Source organism: Pan troglodytes, chromosome 9 (assembly GCF_028858775.2).
Source record: "Pan troglodytes isolate AG18354 chromosome 9, NHGRI_mPanTro3-v2.0_pri, whole genome shotgun sequence".
Lineage (NCBI taxonomy): Eukaryota > Metazoa > Chordata > Mammalia > Primates > Hominidae > Pan > Pan troglodytes.
Window position 1 is genome coordinate 88,910,963 of NC_072407.2, and position 26,125 is coordinate 88,937,087.

The 26,125-nt window shown below is 41.3% G+C and overlaps 1 protein-coding gene across 1 annotated transcript in view; it reads right to left on the minus strand.

Moving 5' to 3' along the window:
- Nucleotides 1–11,160: 11,160 nt before the first annotated feature.
- FZD4 (frizzled class receptor 4) overlaps nucleotides 11,161–26,125 on the minus strand; it is a 46,313-nt gene continuing 31,348 nt past the window's right edge. The window contains exon 3 of the mRNA XM_009423926.4: nucleotides 11,161–23,359. Within this exon, the coding sequence (XP_009422201.1) occupies nucleotides 23,336–23,359 (24 nt within the window). The 3' untranslated portion in view covers nucleotides 11,161–23,335. The remainder of the gene's footprint in view (nucleotides 23,360–26,125) is intronic.

A 26,125-nucleotide genomic window follows, 5' to 3' on the forward strand; every position in this document is an offset into this window, starting at 1 on the left:
TGAACCTTCATTTCCTGGCCTCTACATGGAGAAAACAAGGCACACCTCTCTGGGTGCCCAGAAGCACTTATATATATTGTCTGGTAGTCATGGGCACTCATCTATGTTAATTTGTTTGTGGCACAGAGTTACTGGACTAGGTAGTGATCAGAAACCAAGCCCAGGTATTCTGAGCACTAGGTCAAGCAGGTTCCAGGGCATCACTCTACTTCCAGACACACCCAGCAGACAAAGTGTATGTGCAAGTCTCAGCTGACCTGCCACCATGTTCATAGGGTAAAGTTGGGAAGTATTTGTCCCACAACCTTCAAACCCCACCTGCTTCAACAAACCCTGGCCTGGCCAGCATGCATTCCTGTGCTGATCCCTTCCCCAACCCCACACCCCACTCATGGTGCACTGGTAGGGGAGAATCAAGCTAACTCTTCACAAGTCAAGAAAAAAATACTACCCTGGCCAGGCGTGGCTTCTCACACCTGTAATACCAGAACTTTGGGAGGCTGAAGGGGGCAGATTGCATAAGCTAAGGAGTTTGAGACCAGCCTGGGCAATATGGCAAAACGCCATCTCTACAAAACATACAAAAATTAGCCAGGTATGGCAGCTCGCACCTGTAGTCCCAGCTACTTGGGGGGCTGAGGCGGGAGGATCACCTGAGACTGGGAGGTTGAGGCAGCAGTGAGCTGAGATCATGCTACTGTACTCCAGCCTGGGCAACAAAGTGAGACCCCGTTTCTTTTTTTTTTTTTTTTGAGACAGAGTCTCGCTCTGTCACCCAGGCTGGCGTGCAGTGGCAAGAACGATCTTGGCTCACTGCAAGCTCTGCCTCCCAGGTTCACACCATTCTCTTGCCACAGCCTCCCAAGTAGCTGGGACTACAGGTGCCCGCCACCATGCCTGGCTAATTTTTTTCTATTTTTCAGTAGAGACAGGGTTTCACCATGTTAGCCAGGATGGTCTCGATCTCCTGACCTCGTGATCCACCTGCCTCGGCCTCCCAAAGTGCTGGGATTACAGGCATGAGCCACCAAGTCCAGCCGCAAGACCCCATTTCTTAACCAAAAAAAAAAAAAAAAAAAAAAAAACTACCCCAAGGGAGGCCTCAGCCATGAAGTAAATTGGGAAGAGAAACACATAAGTGACAGGTGACACTGAAAAGGCTAGATTTTTAAAAGATGTTTTTAGTTGTCTTTAGAAAAGAAAATCCAAAGGCAAATCCGATAACCAAAGAACGCATGGTCTATGATGGAGGGAAGTAGGAAATTGAGTTAGATGAGGGAAGGAGCTGACTAAATGCCTCTTTGAAAATAGAGATGTTTCTGAGTCAATGGACCCGAAGGACATGTTTCCTGAGATACTTAATGCCAAATGTGTTCTTTTCACTTAAGACTGGTATCTTGTTCTCTAAGTTGCTCAGATCTTTAATACTTGATTTATTATTTCCTCCTCAATGCTTTCCTCTCCTGTAATTGTAGACACTTTGCACTTGGTTTCAAGGTCTGTAAACTGCATTCTGCCTCCCAGGAGGGACATTTGGTACAGGGAGGCAGGAGGAGGAAGCGGCTTGCATGTGCCCGTATGCTCAGGCTCTGTGCCCACCTTGCAATATGCATTTGATGACTCAGGCTGTGTACTGTTTTTCTTAAATGCATATCTGATCCATTCTGCACACAGAATTCAGAGATATTTTGTAATGTAAGCAGATCGTACTACTTTTCTGCTTGCCACCTGCCTGTGACTTCCCACTGTACTCAGAATGAAATCCACACTCTTTACCAGGTGCTACGGGGCCCTGCATGGTCTGGCTCTGAGCCACCTCACCACGCTCATTTTGTGCCACTCTTCCCCACCATGACTATGGCACACCTGTGTTTGCCTCTGACAGTATATAGGCGGCATCCTCTTCTTTTCAGCTCAGAGTCTACACATATGCTGCTCCCTCTCCCTGGAATCTCTTTCTCAGACTCTGCCTGGCTAGTGCCCACTCCTTCAAATTTCAGCATTATTGTCTTTCTTTTTTTTTTTTTTTTTTTAAGAGATGGAGTTTCACTCTTGTCACCCAGGCTGGAGTGCAGTGATGCGATCTCGGCTCACTGCAACCTCTGCCTCCCAGGTTCAAGCGATTCTCCTGCCTCAACCTCCCAAGTAGCTAGGACTACAGGCACCCACCACCACACCTAGCTAACTTTTGTATTTTTAGTAGAGACGGGGTTTCACCATGTTGGCCAGGCTGGTCTCAAACTCCTAACCTCAGGTGGTCTGCCCAGCTCAGCCTCCCAAAGTGCTGGGATTACAGGCATGAGCCACCATGCCTGGCTTATCATCTCTATCTTAAAGAGGTCTTCCCTGTCTCCCAATCCAAATTAGGCCCACCACTATTGTACATTCATAACAGCCTAGTCTTTTCCTTATTAACACTTTGTTATTTGTGAGGTTATTTGCCAAATGTCTGACACCCTACACCTGATGGAGAGTAAACCTCATGGGGACATTGACCAATATGCACCTATTTTATGTACATTATATACCAAGAACCGAAAACAGCTCTTGTCCCAGCAGAGGGCATGATAAATGTTTAGAGAATAAATGAATGGCTGGCTTGAACAAAACTACCATCTTTTCTATTCCTGCTGTCGGAACAGAAAGAGTAGAGGTGGCCTGTATACCTCATCTCACAACAGAATACCAAATTATTAAAAGTACCTGAAACCAAATTGAATTACAGTCAAAATGGTAGGTTGACTGTCTTCTGCTTCTAGCCAAGGAGATGCTAAGAAGGGAGGTCACTGGTCTAAAAAGTTATAAAGGACTTTGAGGAAAAGAAGGTGCATTTATCAAAACCAGAAAGCCTCTAATTCAAAGTCTCTTGAGAGGGCCAGTCACCTACATATATAGTCATACAGTCATTCACATAAATGCCAAAATGTCAGAATTTAAAGCTGGCATTTGGAAGGGAATTAGCTGTACCTCCAGAGAAACCCGGACCCTACTGACCTTGCTCACATAGTATAGTATTTTCCAGCGTTATCCTGAGAAGCCCAGCTGTTCCCATAACTAAAGGCAATTTCCAGTCATTCCTTTGGTTTTCCACTAATTATACATTATTATCATAATGGTATAGCATGTCAAGCCATGGTCATTTATGAAAACCAGGGTACTTCTGGGGGAAAATAGATAAAAAGGAAACTCATGTCTCTGTCTCTACTGAACCAGGCATGGGTGATCCTTCAAGGTGGAAACTGGGTGTTGCTCATCTTTGCTTACCTGGAGCCCAGAATGGTGCTGAGCACAGAGTAGATTGTCAATTCGTGTCTACTGAATGTCTACATAGATGATGGATAGATGAGAGTGTGTCTAAGCAATTTGTGGAGTTTTCTTTCACTGAAATAAAGTTGACCCTTAGAATATTCATTTAGGAAGATTATGTACTTATAAACTGACCCACCTGTGCTCAGAAACTATAGGGACATTCTCTACAACCCCTCCCCTAAAACCTTATCTATTTGCTCCCAATTTCTACTGCTCTATTTAGACTCAGCATGTCTTCTGACCTTTGGCAATATCTCCCAGCTGGAGTCTTCTCTCTCCTTGGACTAGGCATTGGTACTTAATTTTTTTCTTTCTTAAGACCTGTTATTCAGCTTATCTCATTCTTATCTTTGGATGACCTAGATAAGGGTCCTCACCCAAGCTTCGGCCACTTCAGGTGTACCTGGCTTTCTGTCAGACCAAGACTTCTGAAACCGATTTTAAAGAGAGATGCCCTAGAAATTGGATGATTGGTGAGCTGCCACCAGATAACAGCTAACAGGCATGATATCATACATCTAGCTATCAAACTACTTCCAGATGTGGATAACTGAGGAGAAAAGATTAGTGTACATGATGCTACTACCTATGTTTTTTCTAGAAAGACAGTTTAAAAAAATCCAAAGCAAGATATAAACAACATGATATCAAGACACAGACTGGTGCTTACTTTTTCTGCTCTCTGCTAATTCCACACTGCTTCATTCAGCTACTTTATGTTTTCAAGCCTGAATTGAAAATATCTTCCCTTCTTCCCAAGGATCAAAGATGAATATAATCGTAGTTAAGATCTTGGATTGTGGACTCTGGAAGGCCAGTGTGGAAATTCTGAGTCTACCACTAAGTAGCATGGGCAAGCTATCTAACCTCTTCAGGCCTTAGTGTTCTTCTCTCCAAAATATGAAAAATAACAGCACAGAGGGAAATTGCTCACTGGAATGTCCAGGACCTTACCTGTCCTGGATGAATGATATTTCCAACACTTAGATATCTTCAAAAGAACTTTTCCTGCTACCATTTGATCCAGGTCTTGCATCTTCTGGATATATTTTTTCCTTCTTTCCTTCCTTCCTACCTTTCTTTTTTCTTTCCCCTCCCCACTGCCCTGTGTTTATCTGTATGTTCTTACCTACTACATGGATTAAGGGATGGATGTCTAGTGTCAATTTCCACAATCACAGTTAAAAGGTATAAAAAATATGATATCCAGCAAAATATAAACCAACAATAATCATCCCAGCTTCTGTTTTACAAGCTACAGGTCACAAGGTCACTGCAATCATGTGTAATGGTTCATACCCCACTAGCGATGTATGGGCTGAGCCTCTGGCATGCCCACTGGTCATTTACAACCCAGCCCTATACAGTACCACAACACCAAGTTGTTCCTTAAGTATTGTAATTTTTAACATACTATCTTTTTTTTTTTTTTTTTTGAGACGGAGTCTCGCTCTGTTGCCCAGGCTCGAGTGCAGCGGTGTGATCTCGGCTCACTGCAACCTCCACCTCCTGGGTTGATGCCATTCTCCTGCCTCAGCCTCCTGAGTAGCTGGGACTACAGGTGCCCACCACCACTCCTGGCTAATTTTTTTGTATTTTTAGTAGAGTTGGGGTTTCACTGTGTTAGCCAGGATGGTCTTGATCTCCTGACCTCATGATCCACCTGCCTTGGCCTCCCAAAGTGCTGGGATTACAGACATGAGCCACCACTCCCGGACTACATATAATCTTTTAAAATCTTTTTGAACAATTAAAATGCTTACTTCCAGACCCCTGGGTAAGTGACTTATTTATTCTACCTCCCTCATGATCTTGAAGTGAGGATAAAGATAGATAAAGTGTGTAAACCACCCGGTGTATGACCTGGCATAGGCAGGGTAAGCAATAATTTAGAATGTGCTGAAATAGGGCTGCTTGAATTGGTAGCTTTTGCTTCTGAAGGCTTTTTCTAATAGATTCAGAGAAAACTAAATCTAAAACCTTCTCACTATGGCTGGAATGAGGTAAATCAGGGATAGCATATAGGTCTGAACATGCACACTCACTCTACAAACAGTCACCTGGAGTACACATAAAGCTGCAGAAAAGACTTCTGTGCTCAATTGGCACTGGCCACTGTGGACCCAGGTTGAAGGAATGACAACATGGGTGCTGTGTATTTGCTGTCCTTGCTGTTGTGATAAGCACATAGGGCTGCCAGTTAGAAAACCTGGATTTTAGTCCTGCCCCACCTAGACACATCACCTCCAGCAAATCACCCAAGTCGAGACTGATTTCCTCATCTGCTTCCGTCCCCATCTTGCATGTTGTATCCTAGTAATCATGAACTGCTTGTGGTTCTAGCAGTTTAGTCCCTTGGCTTTCCTTTGCCTGGAGTACCCATCTTATCCTTCTAACTCCCACAAGTCTTACCCTTCAGCTTCTAGCTCAAGCAGTGCCTTTCCCAGGAAGCCTTTCTCAACTCCCAGGTGGTGCTATGTACCCCAACTCTAAATACCCGCCCACCTGGGCATTATTCCTCTATTCTATGGGCTAGCAAACTTTTTCTATAAATGTTCAATAGTCAATACTTTAGGCTCTGTAGGCCGGATAGCCTCTGTCACAACTATTACACTAAACTCTGCCATTGTAGCACAAAAGCATCTGTGGACAACATATAAATAAATGAGTAAAGCTGTGTCCCAGTAAAACTTTACCACTGGGCCAGACATGGTGGCTCATGCCTGTAATCCCAGAATCTTGGGAGTCTGAGGCAGGAGGATTGCTTGAGGCCAAAAGTTTAAGACTAGCCTGAGCAACATATTGAGATCCATTTCCACCAAAAAAAAAAAAAAAAAGTTTTAATTAGCAGGGCCTGGTGGTGCATGCCTGTAGTCCCAGCTACTCAGGAGGCTGAGATGGGAAGATCCTTTGAGCCTGAGTGTTAGAGGCTGCAGTGAGCTATGGTTATACCACTGTACTTCAGTCTGGGGGACAGAGTTAGACCCTGTCTCAAAACAACAACAAAACAAAACAAAAAAAAAACATTTATTTTCAAAAACAGATGTTGGGCTTGATCTACCCTATCAGGTAACATGTCATACCGAAATGATCCATGTGCATATCTTTCTCTTTCACTAGACTGTGCGCTAAAGGCAGAGATAGGCCTTCCTTCTCTTTGTACCTGTAATATTCAGCACATAGTGGCTATTCAATAACTGAAGTAACAATGCTGGAAAATTGGAATAATAATCTCTTTCTGGTTATTCCACAGGGCTATGGGTTTTAAGCATCACAAAGCATGTGAAAGCCCAGGACAGTGATAAGGCACCATTCAAACGTATGGTGCTCTTCCTACAGGTACATCATTGATACTCTTGCTCTAGCCTCTTCAGGAGGTGGAGAGTCATATATGAATCTGTTATTTCCCGCCACAAGCAGACACAAAATAAAGTGCCAGCTAAAAACCTCACTCCTTTCAGATTCAACTTCTAAGAAATGAATCATTAGGTCATATGCTGAGTTGAAACATATTAAACCATCCAGAAGTCCTGAAGCTACCCTGAAAGGCATAAAAAGTCTCACAATGTCTGCCTCCCTTTCTTTAAGGTTTTCTTTAACAAATTCCTTCACACTTTTCCAGAAAGTGTCAATATTTACATCTGCTGAGTTTGCTGTCAAGCTTAATAGAAGGCAGGAATAGATGTCTGAGTCCCCAAGGTGTGGACACAGAACTCAGAGAAGTCCCACTCATCTGGGGTTTCTGCTCACTATGCAATGCTGCTCTTACCTGAAAACATGACCCCTTTGCACCAACCCGCTGTGACCAACACAACGGTGAAAATTCTGTACAGATGTGAACAAATGGAGTGAACAAGGAAGGTGAGGATGAAAGATGAGATCTCCTGATCTTGCTGGTGCCCTAGGCCCATCCCCACTGATGACATTCATTCACTAATTCATTCATTCATTCATTCATTCATTCATTCATTCAACAATTATCTTGAAAGCCTACTCCAAGCCAAATTGTGCTGAGAATTCATTGCCTTTGTAGAGAGAACAAGGCACCACAGGGATTTCTCAGGCGCACTATTGCCTTGCAGGGAAGGGCCAGGGCCTGGCGGGGCCGGGGGCGGCGGCAAGAGGAAAGCTAATACCTCTAATATTGTCTGCCAGTCAGAAGGCCACACCGGGATTGGAAAGGGAAGGGTTCCCGGGCCTTCTCCACCCTTGTGCCCAGGAAACCAAACCTCGCAGCTATTGTTTTCATCGAAGCCCTAAGCCATGGCCTCGGCTGTGGCCTCTCAAAGGCCCCCACCAGCGCCATCCTCAGCTCTTCGCCCAGGATCCCCCTGAGGCTGCGCCCTCCGCCTGGTACTCGCCTACGCCCAGCTGCCCGCCCCTGCGCCACCCCGGCGCACCTTAGGGGCTGGAGGCTGGCTCGGCGAGGTTGTAGCTGGGACCGCGAGGTTGCCCCCCATCTAATCAGCCCCGCAGTGCCTCGCCAACTCCGGAAGATTTCAAGGAGTTGTGCCTGATAGATTGCCACGAATCTCCAAATGCTGAACTACCAGTTTCCTCCATACCCTGCATTTCCCAGAGGGAGAGCTGAGGTCCAGGGACAGCACTGCTGCCCAAAATAACACTGCTGGTTAGTGGCACAATGAGGCCCAAACCCAAGGTCCTCTATCACTAGCACTAATGACAACAAAAGCAATGTCTATTTAGGGAGCGCTTGCCATATGCTAGGCCCTGTGAACATTTTAGGTACGTTATTTCATTCATTCTTCTCAGCCACAACCAGAGATGGCATTTTTATCTCTATATAAATTAAGGCACCGAGAAATTAAACAGTGCCTGAAGAGCAATAAGCAGTAAGTAGCAGGGCGAGGTTTCCATCCATTTTACCCGGTGATAGATTCCGGCTGATGTCAGGGAACTCATTCTCTGTCGTGTGCATACCTGGCTGTTAACAAACTTTGGTATACTTTAAGATGCTTAAAAGGAATGAGCTGCGTTGTTTTTATTTGTGTACATCCAGGGGACAGAATACCATTGCTGGCCTAAACTGGGCCCAATTAATGATTTTTTTGGGCTTGCTATTCACATAAAACATGAATAAAAACATCTTGTAGTGTATATACGTACATGTATATTTTTGTATTGTATCTACTTTTTGTTATATAGATTGACTGACGGATAATGTTGGACATATGCCTAGAAAGAAAAACTGTTCGCTGTAGCATCCTCATGCATAACACTGAAACTGGCACATTCTAAGTGTATAATGTTTATTGAACAAATTAATGATTTTTTTTTCAATCAATGTTAGCAGTGGTGTTAGGGAAATTGTCATTTTAAAAATACTTTTCTATAGGGAACTTTTTTAAAATTGTGGTAAGAGCACTTAACATGAGATCTATCCTCTTAACAATTTTTTGTTTTTTTTGAGACAGGGTATTACTCTGTCACCCAGGCTAGAGCACACTGTGCCATCATGGCTCCCTGCAGCCTCTTGGGCTCTAGCAGTCCCCCTATCTTAGCCTCCCGAGTAGCTGAGACTGCAGGTGTACACCACCATGCCCAGATAATTTTTGTATTTTTCGTAGAGACAGAGTCCCTCTATGTTGCCCAGGCTGGTCTCAAGCTCTTGGGCTGAAGTGATCCGCCTGCCTTAACCTCCCAAAATGCTGGGATTTCAGGTGTGAGCCACCACACTGGCCTTAACAAATTTTCAAGTGCATAGTGCCGTAGTTTTAACTGTAAGTACAATGTTGTAGAGCAGTTCTCTAGAACTTATTCAGCTGCATAACTGAAACTTTATACCCCGTTGAATAGCAACTCTATTTTTTCCTCCCGCCAGTGCCTGGCAACCACCATCTACTCTCTGCTCCTACAAGTTTGACTATTTCAGATTCCTCGTCAGTGGGAATCATGCAGTAGTTGTCCTGTGACTGGCTTATGTCACTTAGCATAATGTCCTCAAGATTCATTCATGTTGTTGCATATGGCAGGATTTCCTTCCTTTTTAAGGCTGAAAAATATCCCATTGTATGTATATGACACATTTTCTTTATCTACAGACATTTAGGTTGTTTCCACATGTCAGCTATTGTGAATAATGCTGCAATGAACATGGGAGCGCAAGATCCTGATTTCAATTCTTTTTAATAAATACCCAGAAGTGGGATTATTGGATCACATTGTAATTCTATTTTTAATTTTTTAAGGAAACTCTATACTGTTTTCCATAGCAGCTTCACCATTTTGCATTCTCACCAACAATGTACAAGGAAACACATATTTTTAATAATCAAAATATGTACATATCTATAATTTTGGCCTTTTGGAAAACAAGTCCAAAGTCACAGGAGTTCATGAAGGTGTTCACAGTCTTCAGTCAGTTTACTCCTACAGATTGATCCCAGGGAGGAACAGGAGGAAATAAGAAATGCCCTTGGGCTGTCCCAGAAACCTACTGCTTCCTTGCAGCCACTTCCTAGGACTCACTGGTCCAGTGTGAGGGAAGCAATTGGATAAATGATGCTAGTTCAACACTATGGGATACTGTGTAGCTACTCCATAATAGTAATTACAGAAACTTTGCAGTCCATATAATCTGTAGAAACATGGAAAATGTTTATTAGGTAATAATAAACATTTTTAGGTTAACTGAAAAATATCAGACGTGAAAGTGGTGTGAGGGGGGTGGGGTTTATATAATTCATTGTTATTTTCATTTTCAACTATTTTAATGGTTTCTATCCTTGTTCATCAGAGTGTGGCCCACTCAAGCAGCAGCAATATCAGCTAGGTTCACCCTGGAGCTTGTTAGAAATGCAGAATTTTTAGCCCCACTCCAGATCTACCAAACCAAAATTTGCATTTTATCAAGATTCCCAAGTGATTCGTATGTGCCTTATGGCTTATCTTTTTCTTTTCTTTTTTTTTTTTTAATGTATGTGTTGAAGGAGCTCCTTAATTTGGTCTTCAAGCCATCTACAGATGAGGGGATAAGATTTAAGTTAAGTGACTTAACCAGAGTTGTGCACCATGTAATGTCAGCTGTCAAGCCCAAGTCCCCTGATTCTGAGGCTACAGCTAAATTCAGGCTAGCCACAGCCTGCCTGGCCTTGTGTTTCTGTGCCAGGCCTTCCTCCATATGGCCTGAGGTGGCCCACCCACTGTCACCTTCCTTAGGCTAAACAGCATGGACAGTGACTACCGTCAACAAGGGCCCCTATTTCAGTAAAAAGAGGACAGGCTGAGGTTTCTGAAAACATTCCTGTCTCTCCCATGAGTTCCTGATAGCACTCCCCTGAACCCAATCCAAGGGGCTGAGGATTCGTGTTTGTGAGCCACCTTGGAGTCGTGGAGATGAAAGTAAGCAGGGCAGAGGGCCACCGCACATCAGTTGAAGCCACCTGGCTCTCATCTAGTTCAACTGCATCCATTTTCAGAAGAAGAAACATACCCAGAGAGGGAAGTGACTTGCCTTAAGCAACAAAGCTAAATTCAAGGCTAAGAGGAGAGGCTGGCATAGAGGGAAACCCAGATATGGGAATTCAGGGTAATGTGGTTGGGAGCACCTGAAAAGACACCTGCCAGGTGGGGAAGGAACAGGGATGTCCAGAGTACTCCCTGAAGAACAGGTGTGTAGTATCCTCCCATAATGCTGTGATCCTTTGTCATTAATGTACCCCTTTCTGAGCAAACTTTATCCTAGCTCTCCGCACTGAGAAAGGCTTGCTCCCTGTCCTGTGTGTTGTGCATCCTCAAGTGCCTTTACCCTCGTCAACCACTGACAAAGCAGAATGTGAGTCATCTGAAAGGTGGATTTAAATAAATAAAATTAACTCTTTAGTTAAGGTCTGCTGAAAAGGCATGATTTTATTGCACACTCACAATATGCCAGGTGCTGTGCTACTCATCAACACTCTTTTCAAAACAGGATTTGGAGACAGGATTCTTCAAAAGAGAACTGCACATTCAACTAAACATGTCCAAAAAACTTCAACTCTTTTGAATTAGTCTCCAAATCTACACAAACCATAGAAAATAGAAGATCATTAAAATACATGATTATACACAGACAAATGGACAAATGAAACAGTAATTAATATTGCTTGAGCTCAGATTGCTCCTGTAAGATCTGCAGAAATCGTATGATGGGGTAAGGTTTTCTAGAACAATATTTCATCAGGAGATAATGGCAGTATCTCATTAGACTAAAAGGAGATGATAGATGCTGGAAGATCAGTTTTCATACAGCTCTTCTCTGTTCATAATAATACTGTGCACCTTCTCCAAATGACAAAGAAGTAAATTCATACTCTATCAAAATAACCTCAAAACAGTGAGCCATTTCAGGGTTTTAAAAATTAGTCCAGAATTGTTTGGCCCCCGTAAAAAGACTCTGCTACAAAACTTAGATTGCACGTAGGTAGAATATGTTTTAGTATTTTGCAGGTAGAAAATAACATATGGTTAACTATAAACAAGGAATATACGTGCAAAGTATTTATATCCTTAACATTTGCTACTCAAAGGTAATTTCTAAAGTATGTAGAATGAGCTAATTTTTTTTAAATAAAAAAAGCCTTCCTTGAAGTGCCCGCTTTTGGCATTCTAAATATTCTCTCTCTCAGACACACACACTCTCCATCCACTTCCTCTCTAATCATGGTGTATAGATGCAAGCAGTATCGTTGGTTCTATGACAATACTTTTAAAACTACAAAACCAAGTTCTCCCACTTTAATAGATGATACATTTGTTTGTTTTCCCATTATGTGACTCATCTATTACAGTGGGAGAAAGGTTTTTGTGTTTTTTTTAAACGCTGTGCTCCCAGCAATAAGGATAGTCAATGGCACAAAATAGGTGTTCAATGAATAATTAATTCACAGTGAATTCTCTTACCTTTGCTCTCCTATAGCTTCTAAATGTCCCATGTATGATTTTTATAATAAGAAGTAAAAATAATAAGTTATTTTTAGAAGTACCAGAATCTCAAAGTGACCAATATGGATCATTACATGATGAGTTCTAAAGGGTAAAGATTTCCTTATTTGTCATCATGTCCTCAGTACCTGCCCCCAAGTAGGTGACTAAACAAGTTTCATGATTAGATGAATAAATTAATTAGGGAGTGATTGAATTATAAATAAAAAAGAGCAGGAGAGTATTTTATATATAATTAGCTTATAAGGAATCCTATCCCTTTCCACCACATCACTTTCTTTTTAAATTATTTTTATATAGAAATATTTTAATTTACTTTTTATTATTATAAATACATGGGGTACATGTGCAGGTTTGTTACGTGAGTATATTGCATAATGCTGGTGTTTGGGCTTCAAGTGAACTCATCACCCAAATAGTGAACATAGTACCCCAAAACTTCCAACAGGTAGTTTTTCAACCCTGGCCTCCTTCCATCCTCCTCCCTTTTGGAGTCTCCAGTATCTAATATTTCCATCTTTATGTGCATATGTACCCATTGATTAGCTTCCACTTATAATTGAGAACATGCAGTATCGGATTTTGTTTCTGAGTTATTTCACTTAGGATAATAGCAACCAGCTGCATCCATGTGGCTATGACATGATTTCATTCTTTTTCACATCACGTCACTTTCAAATTTGTTTTTGTAGTTTTAAAAGTATTGTCATAGAACCAACAATATTGCTTGCATCTATACACCATGATTAGAAACGAAGTGGAGTGTGTGTGTGTGTGTGTGTGTGTGTGAGTGTGACAGGGTCTTGCTCTGTTACCCAGGCTGGAGTGCAATGGCATGATCTCAGCTCACTGCAGCCTCAACCTCCTAGGTCCAAGCAATCCTCCCACTTCAGTAGCTCAGTGGTCAGTAGCTCAGACCACAAGCATGTGCCACCATGCCCAGCTAATTTTTTTATTTTTGCAGAGACAGGGTTTCCCTACATTGCCCAGACTGGTCTTGAACTCCTGGGCTCAAGCATTCCTCCCGCCTCGGCCTCTCAAAGTGTTGGGATTACAGGCATGAGCCATTGCACCTGGCCAAAAAGTGGATTTTAAAATGTTTTTGTATATGTATCTCCAGATTGGTGAAAATAAGAAAGAGAGTGGTGATAAGCAGAAAAAGACAAGACAAGTAGGTTTTGCACCAAAAGATTATAGACATAACCATAGGGTTTGTTGTCATTGTTGTTACTGTTGTTTACTACTGAATTATGTGATGGTTATCTTTGTACTTACCCTATTGGAGATTCATTAAACTTCTTAAATCTGAGAACATATGCATTTCATTACATTTGGAAAGCTTTTAGATATAATTTCTTCAAAAATGTCTTCTGCCCCATTTTCTAGCTTCTAGTCTTTGGGACTCCAATTGCACACATGTTAGGCCTTTGATATTGGCCTACTTTCCCTGAGGCTCTGTTCATTTTTTTTCCAATTTTTCTTTTCTCTGTTCTTCAAGTCAGTGATTTCTACTGACCGCTCTTCAAGTTCACTAACCCTTTCTTCTGTCATCTACAAGTTACTGTGAAGTTCAATCAGGGAATTTTTTATTTCTCATATTGCATTTTTTGTATATGATTCAATTCCATTTGGTTCTTTTTTTAATTTCTATTTCTCTAATGTAATTTCCTATTTGTTAATTCATTAGAAGTCTATTCTTATGTCCTTAACCACAGTTATAATAACTACTTTAAAATTCTTGCCAACTAATTCCAACATATGGTTCGTCTCAGAGCTTGTCTCTATTAGCCCTTTCTCTTAAATATGAGTCATGTTTCCCTGTTTCTTTATAATAATTTTGGATTATGTCTTGGACATTGTGAGTGATATGTTGTAGGGACTCTGTCTTTTGTTACATTCATCCAAAAAGTGTTATTTTTATTTGTTTGTTTGTTTTAGCCAGTAATTAACATGGCTAAATTCAATCTCTATCTCTCACTAAAATAGACACCAAGTGAAATCTCTGTTTAGTTGTTTTGGCCTTAGTTAGGCTGCTTGACGTCTGTCTTACACATGCATAGTTCAGAGAATTGCCAGAGACTTAGGTAGAGTTTTATACATAAAATTTTGGGCTCCCTTTCCATTGTTTTATCCTTTCTTGGATCCTCCTGCCCTTGATCCCAATTTACAGCTGCTATAGTTACCCTGAATGCTTCCCTCTTGTTCTTCTATTTGGTAAGACTGGGTCTATCTGCATTTTAGCTGCCCTGCTTAGTACTCACTGGGGTCTGCCCTCAGGCAAAAACAACAACAACAACAAAAAACTATTAAAAATGAACATTTCACACATGATAGTCTTTTTGTCCAAATGCTGGCTCTTGTCTAGCGTTTGTTTTTGGTTCTTCTCCATAGCCTTCAGGTTTGTATTGGTGTTTTTTTTTTTTCAATAATCTACTGTTTTTATTTGTGGAAGGGTTGGTCTTATAGGAACTATTCTGCCAGTAGCAGAAGTGGAAACTCAGATTTCCATATTTTAGAAAGTATTCTAAAGGAGTGTTGAGAATGGATCTGAAATGAGACTAGGGATGGAGAAACCAGTCAGGATATATAGCAGCCACCCAGGGAAAAGGTAATGAGAGTTCACAGAACAGCAGCAATCAAGTGCAATGAAAGTTTATATTTGCAAACTCCAGACTCTTAAATTCCAACTCTGCAGTAAAATAGCTAAAAACAGTCTGAACTAAAATATCAAGAGTTTTTGGATAGAGATGTATGTTGTGGTGAGAGGGGAGGCAATGATCTTGAGCGGTATTTTCCTATGAAGTGTGAGAAGGGAAGTGGACCAGAGGATGAACCCTGGGGAAGAGGCAGGGAGTGATAGGACAACAGGGTAGCTAAGAAGAGTCAGAGAAGCTGGAAACTGGTTGTGATGACACTGAGACTAGAAAGTTGTGGCCAGACCCGGTAGCTTATGCCTGTAATCCAAATATTTTCGGAGGCTGAGGCGGGTGGATCACCTGAGATCAGGAGTTCGAGACCGGCCTGACGAATGTGGTGAAACACCATCTCTACTAAAAAAAAAAAAAAAAAAAAAAAACCTCAAAGATTAGCCAGACACAGACGTGGTGGCATGTGCCTATAGTCCCAGCTACTCAGGAGGCTGAAGCAGGAGAATTGCTTGAACCCAGGAGACAGAGGTTGCAGCAAGCCGAGATCGTGCCACTACACTCCAGCCTGGGTGACAGAGTGAGACTCCATCTCAAAAAACAAAAAACAAGAAAAGAAAGAAAGTTGCAAAAGGAGTGTTACTGATTAATAACATTGAATGCCTCAAATTAATCAGGTAAGCTGAAGTCCAAAAAACTCCCATTGGATTTGCAATTGGAAAGTCACTGGTGACCTTTGTGAGAACAATTTCAGATGGTAGAAAAGGCACATTGGAGAGGGTTAAAAAGTGAATGGAAGGTGAGGAAGAGCACAGCATCCTATGTCATAGATGCCTTCGAAGCATTTCACTCGATTTCCCTTGTTCTTTTTCCACATAAAATTTCTACAAATTTCATAATCGTGTATCACACAGTTTTCAAAAAATGTAATTAATCTATACCTTGTTTCAGTTTTTATGTGACTGTCTTTGAAAAAAGTACCATCTGATTGTTCTTTCAAAATAACAGAAATAAACAGTTGGAAAAAAGGATTATAATGTGGCAGAACCTTTTTTCCCCTTTTTAGTTGACATGTAATCACTGCACATATAAAAACTTTCAATAATTCTGATTTGAATGTATTAAGTTTCAAAACATCTGAGTGGGTGTCAATTAAACTGTTCCATGTCTGGAATTTAGAAGAGAGTTTTAAGCCTTATACATTTTTTAAAAGTTTAATATCCTGTTTAGAATGTACTGAGTTGCTGAGAGCATCTCAGATTTTGAAAAAGTTTCAGAATATAAATGGGAATTCAAATGGGGCACAAATCACCACGAGGGCTTTAGTGAGTATATCAGGATTCAGTTTTACAGCATAGAGATGTGATTAACCTCATAGCCTGCCTTTCTGGGAACAGCTGAGAAGGAAGGAGGACCAGAGCACATGGCACAGCAGTTGGGAACCATCAATCGCATCAGTCCAGCTGCCTGGGAACTTTAAAATGGAGAGTGTTTAATTGGAAAGACCCGAATTTTACTAAGAGGCCAGGGGATTCATGGGAACATGAAAGGAGTGAGACTAGGATTAAGTTTTTTGAGCAAAGGAGAGTAGAAGAAAACTCTTACATCACAAGTAATGATGTTCTGGTAAGACAGAAAACTCAGGGTGGGTTAGGGAGCACCAGGCACACCCAGGATGTGGCAATAGGTAGTGTTGGCTCAGGAGTTAAAGAGACTTAGGTGTAAAGCCTGGCTTTGACCTTGGGACAGTTTCTTATCCTCTTTGAATTCTAGTTCCTTCATTTAAAAACAGTAATAATACAGTAATAATGTCTACTCTGGAGGCTTATAAGGAAATGAGATAATGTAAGAAAAGAGGCCAGTGATGTCACTCAGTAAGGCAAATATCTGCTTAGAGTCGTAATAATAATATATATTATATATATAAAACTAATATATAATGTATATAAGTAATATATATAATATATAATTATATATAATACATATTTAGCCACTGTGCCTGGCTAAAGTGGTAATAATATAATAACTGAAAGATAGAAAATTTAAATGTCCAACAATAGATTGACCAACTAAATTATAGAGCAACTGTATAATGAAATATTATATTTATAATTATATTTGAAAGAGCATAATGGGTCAGGTATGGTGGCTCATGCCTGTAATCCCAGCGCTTTGGGAGACTGAGGCAGGTGGATCACTTGAGGCCAGGAGTTCAAGACCAGCCTGCCCAACATGGTGAAACCCTGTCTCTACTAAAAAAATACAAAAAAGTTAGCCAGGCATGGTGGCACACACCTGTAATCCCAGCTACTCAGGAAGCTGAGGGACAAGAATTGCTTAAACTCAGGAAGCAGAGGTTACAGTGAGCCAAGATCACACCACTGCATTCCAACCCGAGTGACAGAGCAGGACTCTGTCTCAAAACAAAACAAAACAAAACAAAACAAAGTGCATAATATATAAGGAAGTATTTGTCATATAAAGTTATATGACCAGACCAGAATAAATAATGCATACAAATATAATATTTAAAAAGAAAGTTTATACATCAAAATGTTAAAGTGATTGTAGTTTAGACTGAGAGATTTTGGTTTTCTTTTTACAAAAAAAACCCATAAACATGAATTTTGGTAGCTTTCTGAGTTTTCTATGATGAGAATTGCTTTTATAAGAGTATGGAATTTTAATTGGAGATAATAAATAGTGGATGTTTTCATGTCACTGGTGTTACCCTTATCAGTGTATTGTTCTTATTTGCTGTTCCCCAAATCCACCTCTGGCTTAACCCCTGGGAAAATGGCAACAATCCAGCAGAAACCAAATCTGTGGACCTAGAGGAATTAAAAGGATTTTTCTTCATTTACTTTGGGTGGTTTTGTCTGGCTGGGTGTGCCTCATACTGACAGGAAGTGTGTGTCACCAGAAAAGAATTTAATTCTTTGCAGCAAAAAGATGGTTAGTGGAAAGAGAGAAAAACACTCATGCGTGCTTCTCACAGATTCGGCTTCATTGTGTCAAACTGGCTCCCATTCCTAGTTGGACCCTCCTGGAGAAGAGGTGCCCCCACTCAGAATCCACGCTGTTCCAACAGACCAGGAATGTGTGGCGGCCTCCCAGTCCACCAAGAGGCCAGCTTGTTTGACCCCCAGTGTATAAACCTGGCTTTGCCTCTTGAAAGAGTAACCACCCCTCTCTGTGCCTCAGTTTCTCAACTGTAAAACTTATACATCTGCCACCCCCACTAAAAAGTGAGTCCCTGTGAGCACAAGGACAGAGCTTTATACCTTTCTGTATCCGTACAGCTTAGCCCGGCACCGAGGCTCAGTTCATGTCTATTGAATAAAATGACAAAGTTGTTTTAAGTGGCTTTTTAAATGTGCCATCCAGTGTTCACAATTAAATTTGTGGAGCCGGGCGCGGTGGCTCACGCCTGTAATCCCAGCACTTTGGGAGGCCGAGGCGGGCAGATCACCTGAGGTCAGGAGTTCAAGACCAGCCTGACCAACATGGCAAAACCCCATCTCTACTAAAAATACAAAATGACCCAGGCGTGGTGGCACAAGCCTGTAATCCCAGCTACTCGGGAGACTGAGGTAGGAGAATCGCTTGAACCCAGGAGATGGAGGGTGCAGTGAGCTGAGATTGTGCCATTGCACTCCAGCCTGGGCGACAGTGAGACTCCGTCTCAGTCAATCAATCAATTTGTGATCGTGGCCCTCTGGTGTAATATTTCTGGGGAAAAAAAATTAAGGCAAACATAGGGAAATGTTAAGATCTGATAAGTCTGTATGGTAGACACATGAATGGATCTAACTAATATCCATACTAATCACCGATTTTCAGTTTCCTTGTCCACAAAATAATATCTACCTCATTGAGACTTTTGTGTCTTGAACGAGAAGTGTTAGGTCAAGTGCTTAGCACATTTGTGTCCTAACTCTTTTCTTTCAGCAAGAGGAATGAAAGGTAGCTCTCATTACTTGATTTTTTAATTCTAATGCTTAAAATCGGACTATCTGATTTGTAGGATCTGACCACAGTCATCCTGGCTATCATCCCACAGTGGCTGTGTCCCATAGTGACATAGATATTTCAATGGAGAAAAGATTGGACCACATTAGGGCAGATGATTGATCTCAGCGAATATCTCACCCAGTGTTGGAAGCCTTCCACAGTAATGTATGAAAGTATAATTGATTGCCTATTCATTTACCAAACACCACATGCTGGGCATTGCACCAAGCACAGGAAATTAATAGATGTGAAGACATAATTCCCTGGCCACAAAAAATTCACTGTGTAGTAGCAGAGACAGAGGCAGAAACAAATTATTTCAATAGAATTCAGTATATGCTAGATTATTAGCCCAAAGGAAGAAGTAAAACATTTACCCACACTTAGCAATCACATTTAGCTATTTCATTTTTAGTAATGAGGCCTATAGGTCTCACATACCTTTGAATTTTAGAAAATGTTAAGAAGACTCTTTTTGCTGAAACTAAAAAGATATCACCTTCACAAAGGATGAGCTCATTTACGTAGGAAATAAAATAAAGCTATTGTGTCAGTATATACAGAAATGAATGTAAATGCAGAGATGAAGCTTGGGCAGGGAACACACCATTGCCAAAGTGCTTATTGGGAGAGAGGAGAAGGTAATAGGAGGGTGGTGAGAAGGTTGTTCCCTTGTTTCCCATATATTTCTGTATTATTTGAAGATTTTAAATCAAAGATGTATTCATATATTGTTTATGTTATAATTGCATTATTGTATATGTACAGAAAGAAAGAAGTCTTCTCCCAGATATCCACATCTGCTTCAGATCTTTGTTCAAATGTCACTTTCTGAATATCCTATTTTTAAATTGCCACCTCACCACCATTAAAATCCCCATCCCCTTCTCTGTCTTCATAGCATTTACCACAATCTGACATCCTATATATTTCACTTTTTTACAAAATATTATTGTCTGTCTCTCCCAGACAATTAGAATGTAGGCTCTGTGAGAGCTGAGATTAGTTTGTGCCAGCTTTACAGCTCTAAACCCAGGGCCGAGGACATATACCAGGTGTTCCATAGGCCAACAGCCTGAATGTATACAGCATTACGCTAACAGCAATTATTTCTGAATGGAGAGACTACAGATGTCTTTTATTTTCTTCATTCTGCTACTTGGTATCTGAATTTTTGTAATGAGCGCATATTAATTATATTACCTAAGAAAACAACAAAGCTCTTTGAATTTATTATTATTTTAATAACCTGGGAACTAAGAAAGAGGCTCCAGTAGAAGCCACCATGGAAGGAGTAAGGGCCTAGTGGGAGTCAGGCCAAAGAGCATAGGCGAAATCTCCTGAGATACTTGGTGGAGTAAAGTTAGTTGGAGTTAAAAAACCAACTAACTTATGACTCCTCCACTGCCTCACAGTTTCCAGACATCCGCAAAAATGCCTGGTGCACGGGTCACTGTTTCACAAAGGGTCTTCTGCCTCATAGATTCCCATCCCCAAGCAGCGGGGCCCAGAAATTTGCCCACATCCTTCCATCCAGCAAATGTTTTTATCTGGGTCCTACTTAGGTTTCAGCCAATTCTTTGCTGAGCAACTTGGCTTCCTGTTTTCCTTGGGAACCAGACTCTTTTTAAGTTGGAGCCATAAAAAGAATGACATCCTTTACCTGATACTTTTCTATTCGGGTATTCAAGCCTGCCACAGACGGAGGCCCTGTGGGCCACTCTCTCGTTGTGGGCACTGGCATCTTAGCCCAGCACTTTGAATAAGGCACATGTGAGAGCGAATGCTGCGCTTTTTTCATTCTTTTCTTCTCTCTCTCGTTTTTTTTCTGTTCTATTTCTAATTGAAAGCCATTGTCTTGAGTGAATGATTGTAGAAAAGGCTTACTCCTCATCTCAAAATGCCATCTCATAGGAGCAATGGGAGAAAGTGGTCCTGCCAGTCTGAAAGTTAAGAGACTTGGTTTCTCATAATTGTTCTGCCATTAAGTTGTTACGTGATCTTAGTCAAATCATGTTACCTCCCCGGGCCTCCGTTTCTTCATCTGCAAAATAAAGTTCTTCGCAGTGTTGCTCAAGTCCCTGCCCAAATCACTGTTTGTTTAACTGAGGATGAACAGTGACACCTTGTGGTTCTCCTTGAGCCATGTCTTTGTTTTTTCTAGCCCAAGTTTAAGGGAGCCAAGGGTATCTTTGCCTGTTCCCCTGCCTGGCCCACCTACCCTATCAGCTTCACTTAGCATGGCCCTAACCTGGTCTCCCCCTAGATTCAGAAAAGTGCATCCACCCTTTGTTCACCAGCTGCTTCCCAGCTTCAACTTGGCAAATGTTGCTAAAATCAAACTACAAGTAGACTGCAGACGCCAGTGTGAAGGCCTGTGCTTCTGTGGTAAGGTCTGCGGTTTGGTGTGAATGTGAGGGTATCAGCCCCAGGTGTTTTTTAGGGCTGCTAGTGCAGTCCCAGAGAGGGACCTGGGCAACAGCTCAAGGAGCAAGACTGAAGATTTTACTGTTTTCCAGCACTCCTACAAATTTGTAAAATTATCAGATTCCAAATTGTTCTATGCCATAGTTTTTCCATTCATAAAATAAGAAAAATCTGCCATAGCACTGCCTTCAAACTCAGTTAGTCTATTTATTCATTTACTTATTTGTTCTTCAGATATTTAATGAGCATCTTCCTGGTGCCAAGTTCTGAGCACCTACCTGTGCCAGTAGTCCGAACTTGAGAAGGCACAGTCTCTACTTTTCAAGACCCTGTTCTTGTCTAATGAAGAAGAGAGAGGGAGGAAAAACTTCCATTGCCATGCAATAAGGTAAGCTTATGGCAGATAATGTGTACACATAATGGCATGGAAGCCTGGGGACAGACATCATACTAGTCCTGGGAAGAATGTTTGACAGAGAACAGGACACTTAAATACGGACTTTTACAGAATGGAGTTTGCCAGAGGAGACTCTTCAGGAAGAGAGAACAGAGTGGGAATAGGCATATAAACATGATCTATCTAGATGCCCTACCGTAAAATCAAAACACAAAACCCTACTGACTCAATTCCCTCCCCTTCCAGATATTACCCCATTTCTCTACTTCCCATTGTAGCCAAACTTTCCAAAAATTCATGTTCTGTCTTCATTTCCTCATGTTCAACCCACCCTGTCTTAGCTACCACCCCTCAGTAACGACCTAGCCTGGGTAGAAACAAATGTCAGCATGATACCATACTCAATGATCCTTCGTCACTGTTGTCATTGTCATCATTCCATGGCCTTACTTTCCCTCTCAGCGCCATTTGCTACAGTGAGAAACTTTCTTTCTTGAATTCTTGTTTCTCTTGGCTTCCATGACACCCACTCTCCTATTCATGCTCCAGGTTCACTGTCTGCTCCTTCCTGGTCTCTCTGTTCAGCTCCTCCTACTCCGTTCAATATTAAATGTCAATATTCTTTTCTTCTTTCTATCTAGGAAATCTCGTTCATTCCCATGGTTTTAAAAGTCATGTACCAGCTCCTAAATTTTGTATATCCAAACCTGACCTCTGAAATCCAGTCTTAGCAACTAGTGAGGTCTCAGCTTAAATGCTACCTGAAGGTTGTGTGATCTTCCCTGACATTTGTCTTCTTATCTGCTTCTCGCTAGATTGAGAGCCCCATGCAGGCAGATTCATCCTTACTTTCTTCAAACTTGCATGTTTAATGATTAGAACAGTTCCCAGGATACTCAAAAATTATTTGTTAACTAATTTCTGAATGAAATATAAGTAAATACAAGTATTTCAAATAGAATAAATCTGTGATTTTGATTGTTTTTAAGAAATTATTCACTAAATCCAGTTCAAGTTCAGCCAGGCAAGCCTCACAAAGGGGCATATGCTTAATGTTTCAGGATGTGATCTAATTTTTAATTGTTTCTTGATACAAAGTATCACCTTTTTCTAGTGACTGTTTCTCCTCCTCCATCATCTACTCTTGCCCAGTGGGAGATTTCCCAATGAAATCCCACTGATGATCTGAATCAGAACATTTCATTCTCCACGGTTATTTCAAGTTCACAGACTTTATTTGTGGCCCTTGCGGCAGTTGATATTTTTTCAGGAAATACTATAGTTGCAGCAGGCCCTGTTATAGCTTAGTGGATATTCATGTTGTGGATGCTTTTTTACCGAAACACACAATAACCAAGTATCCAGGAGCGGGAGCTAGAGACACCGTGGTCCAGACCTGTGGAAAAGGGAACACCACTCCTGGCAAAGGGAAGCAACAGGCAGCACATTTTGTTCAAAGAAACAAGATGAACCCTCTTGGAGTTAAACTTGAGGCTGACATCCATTTCAGCTTGATGCTTCCAAGGCACAAAGCAGCTCCCAGTAGCTGAGAGGGATCAAGAAATAGAATATCCTCATCTTTCCTTTGTAGCAAGAGCCTTCAGAAAGGAGGACCACTGGTCACCTGGAATGGAAAGTTATTATTAAAATAAAGCTCCAGTCACATTATTCAGGAAACTTTGGGAATGTTTATAAATAGATAAAAATAATAATGGCCAAGGAACATTCCTCTCTCCAAATCTCCCTGAGACAATACTGACCAAGTTAAACATGCCTTGTTTCTGAGATTGAGTCCCAGGTCTACCTCTGATAAATCAGATGGACAATTACTTAACCACTCTCAACTTTTATTTCCTCCTCTTTAAAATGGGCAAAATATGACCAGGTACAGTGGCTCTTGCCTGTAATCCCAGAACTTTGGGAGGCTGAGACGGGAGGACTGCTTGAGCCCAGGAGTTAGAGACCAACCTGGGCAACATAGCAAGACCCCATCTCCAAAAAAAAAAAACAAATAAAAATAAAAATAAAATGGGCAAAATAATGTCCTCACACCATCACTATGAAGATTAAATGAGACAATACCTGTCAAGTGCAGATACAATACCTGGGACACAGTAGTAGCTCAGTAAAAATAAATACTTTCCATCCCTTGATATCTAAGCAGAAGAAAATGCCCTAAAGATATAGATATTCTCTAGAGAATTTTTTTCTACATTTGCTCAAACATATGAATAAATAATACAGCAGCCTAGACAGGAAGGGACACCCAGCATTGAATTATAATTTGTGCTTTCCAGAGCTGTCTGCCTATTACCTGGTATGTTTGTTCACCTTCATATTCCTGCATCTAACAGACTTCCTGGCATATAACAGGTGCACAAAATGTTTGCTGGCTTGAATTAAACTACACCTGCACTGTAGGTCCTACCCTCATATGACTATTAAGCACTTGAAGCGTGGTTAGTCTGAATTGATTGTGCTGTGAATGCAAAACACACAGCAGGTTTTGAAAATTTAGTAGCCCTTTTTTGGGGCTACTAAATGTAAAATATTTCATTATTAATTTTTATATCCATTACATGTTAAAATGATATATCACATACATCGGGTTCAATAATATATGTTAAAATTAATTTCACCTGTTCCTGTCTACTTTTTTTTTTTTTTTTTGAGACAGGGTCTCTGTCGCCCAGGCTGGAGTGCAATGGTGTGATCGTTGCTCACTGCAACCTCAAACTCCTGGGCTCAAGTGAGCCTTCCACCTCTGCCTCTCAAAAAACTGGAACTACAAGCACACATTAACACACCCAGCTAATTTTTAAAAATATTTTTGTAGAGATGGGGTCTTGCCGTGTTGCCCAGGGTGGTCTTGAACTCAAGTGATCCTCCCACCTAAGCCTCCCAAGTTGCTGGGATTACCAGCATAAACCACCTTCTATTTCTTTAATGTGATTACTAGAAAATTTTAAATTACATGTATGGCTTATGCATTATATTTCTAATGGACAAAGCAGAACCAGACTATAGGCCACCAATTGGCTGAAAGGTCATTGAATATGTATATCTCAGACTTTTTCTCTGGACCTCCTCTCTTGTTAAAGTTATACAAGCTCTACAAGGCATTTTCTAGTTCCAGTATTCTATGATCATATGAACTTTAGACTACAGTTTCTTATGTAAGAAAACTGATTAAGTTGCTAGTCTGGGCCAAACACTTTTGTACACACTGTTATTTAGTCTGTATAACACACTTAAGAGGGAAGAATGACCCTCCTCATTTAATAAGTGTAAAAAGTAGACCCACAGAAGTTAAGAAACTTGGCTAATGTCACCTGGCTTGTAAGTGACAGAACTGGCCTGGAATCTTTTCCCGTTTTCTCCAGTTCTTTGTAAGAATTCCCAACAGAAAACATGATTCAAGAGTCAATGTGGGTGCTTTGGCTTGGTTATTCCCTAAGATATATTTCCTTGAGAAGAATCGTATATCATCAGAATCATTGTAAAAGGGTATACAAGAGGATCCTTGAAGAACGGAGAGGAAGCCCCGGTGCTTCTCAAGCTTGGTAGATCATTGACACCTAGCAGTAAATGTAGGGAGGCTTCTAAGGAGGTAAGATCGAGAGCCGGAAAACAGGGGCTGCTTGCTGGTGGTTAATTGTTCACCAGCTTCAGAAGACACGGCTGGGAGGACAGCAGGGGAGTGAAACATTGACCAGTTCTAATTTAGATGCAGGAATGTGTGAGGGAGGCACAGAAAGGTCGGCACCTGAGACAGCTCCCATGGGCAAAATTCCTCTCCCAAAGACTGGGAAAGGAACAGGGAATGTGCTCAGAGAAGAAAGGGCTGCTGGCCTCAGAATGCATTTATTTTGCCAACTCCTACAGCCATTTCTAGGGCTTACAACAACAACAAAATGATGAGGGCATGTTTGACATTTACAACCACCAAACTCTGTTAAATTTTGGAGACCTGGGACCAAGAAGTAAGGGATAGATAAAACAAAAATGAGTTAAATAAGATACTGCGCTTGCATTGGAGCCAAACTGGAAAATGCAAACTGGACTTGAAGGCTCTTGGACCTGGGTTCAATTCTTGGCTCCACCTAGCCACTTAATCCTAGGCAATTCAGTGACTCTCAGTTTACTCAACTGGAAAAGAAAAGTAATGAAACTTATCTCCAAGAGTTGTTATAGTGATTACATGATAATGAGGACGCTCCTGAGTCCTGGTGCAATCAATGTTGAGTTGAAGAGTAGGAAAGACTACATTGTTTAAAATGGTCCAAGGGCTCCCCAAAACCTTTAGTGAACGGTTCAGTATGGCTTCCTTTCCTCCAAGAGCCCAGCTTATTTCCACAGCTTCCCTCCTACCCTCTGCCTCTTCACCCCT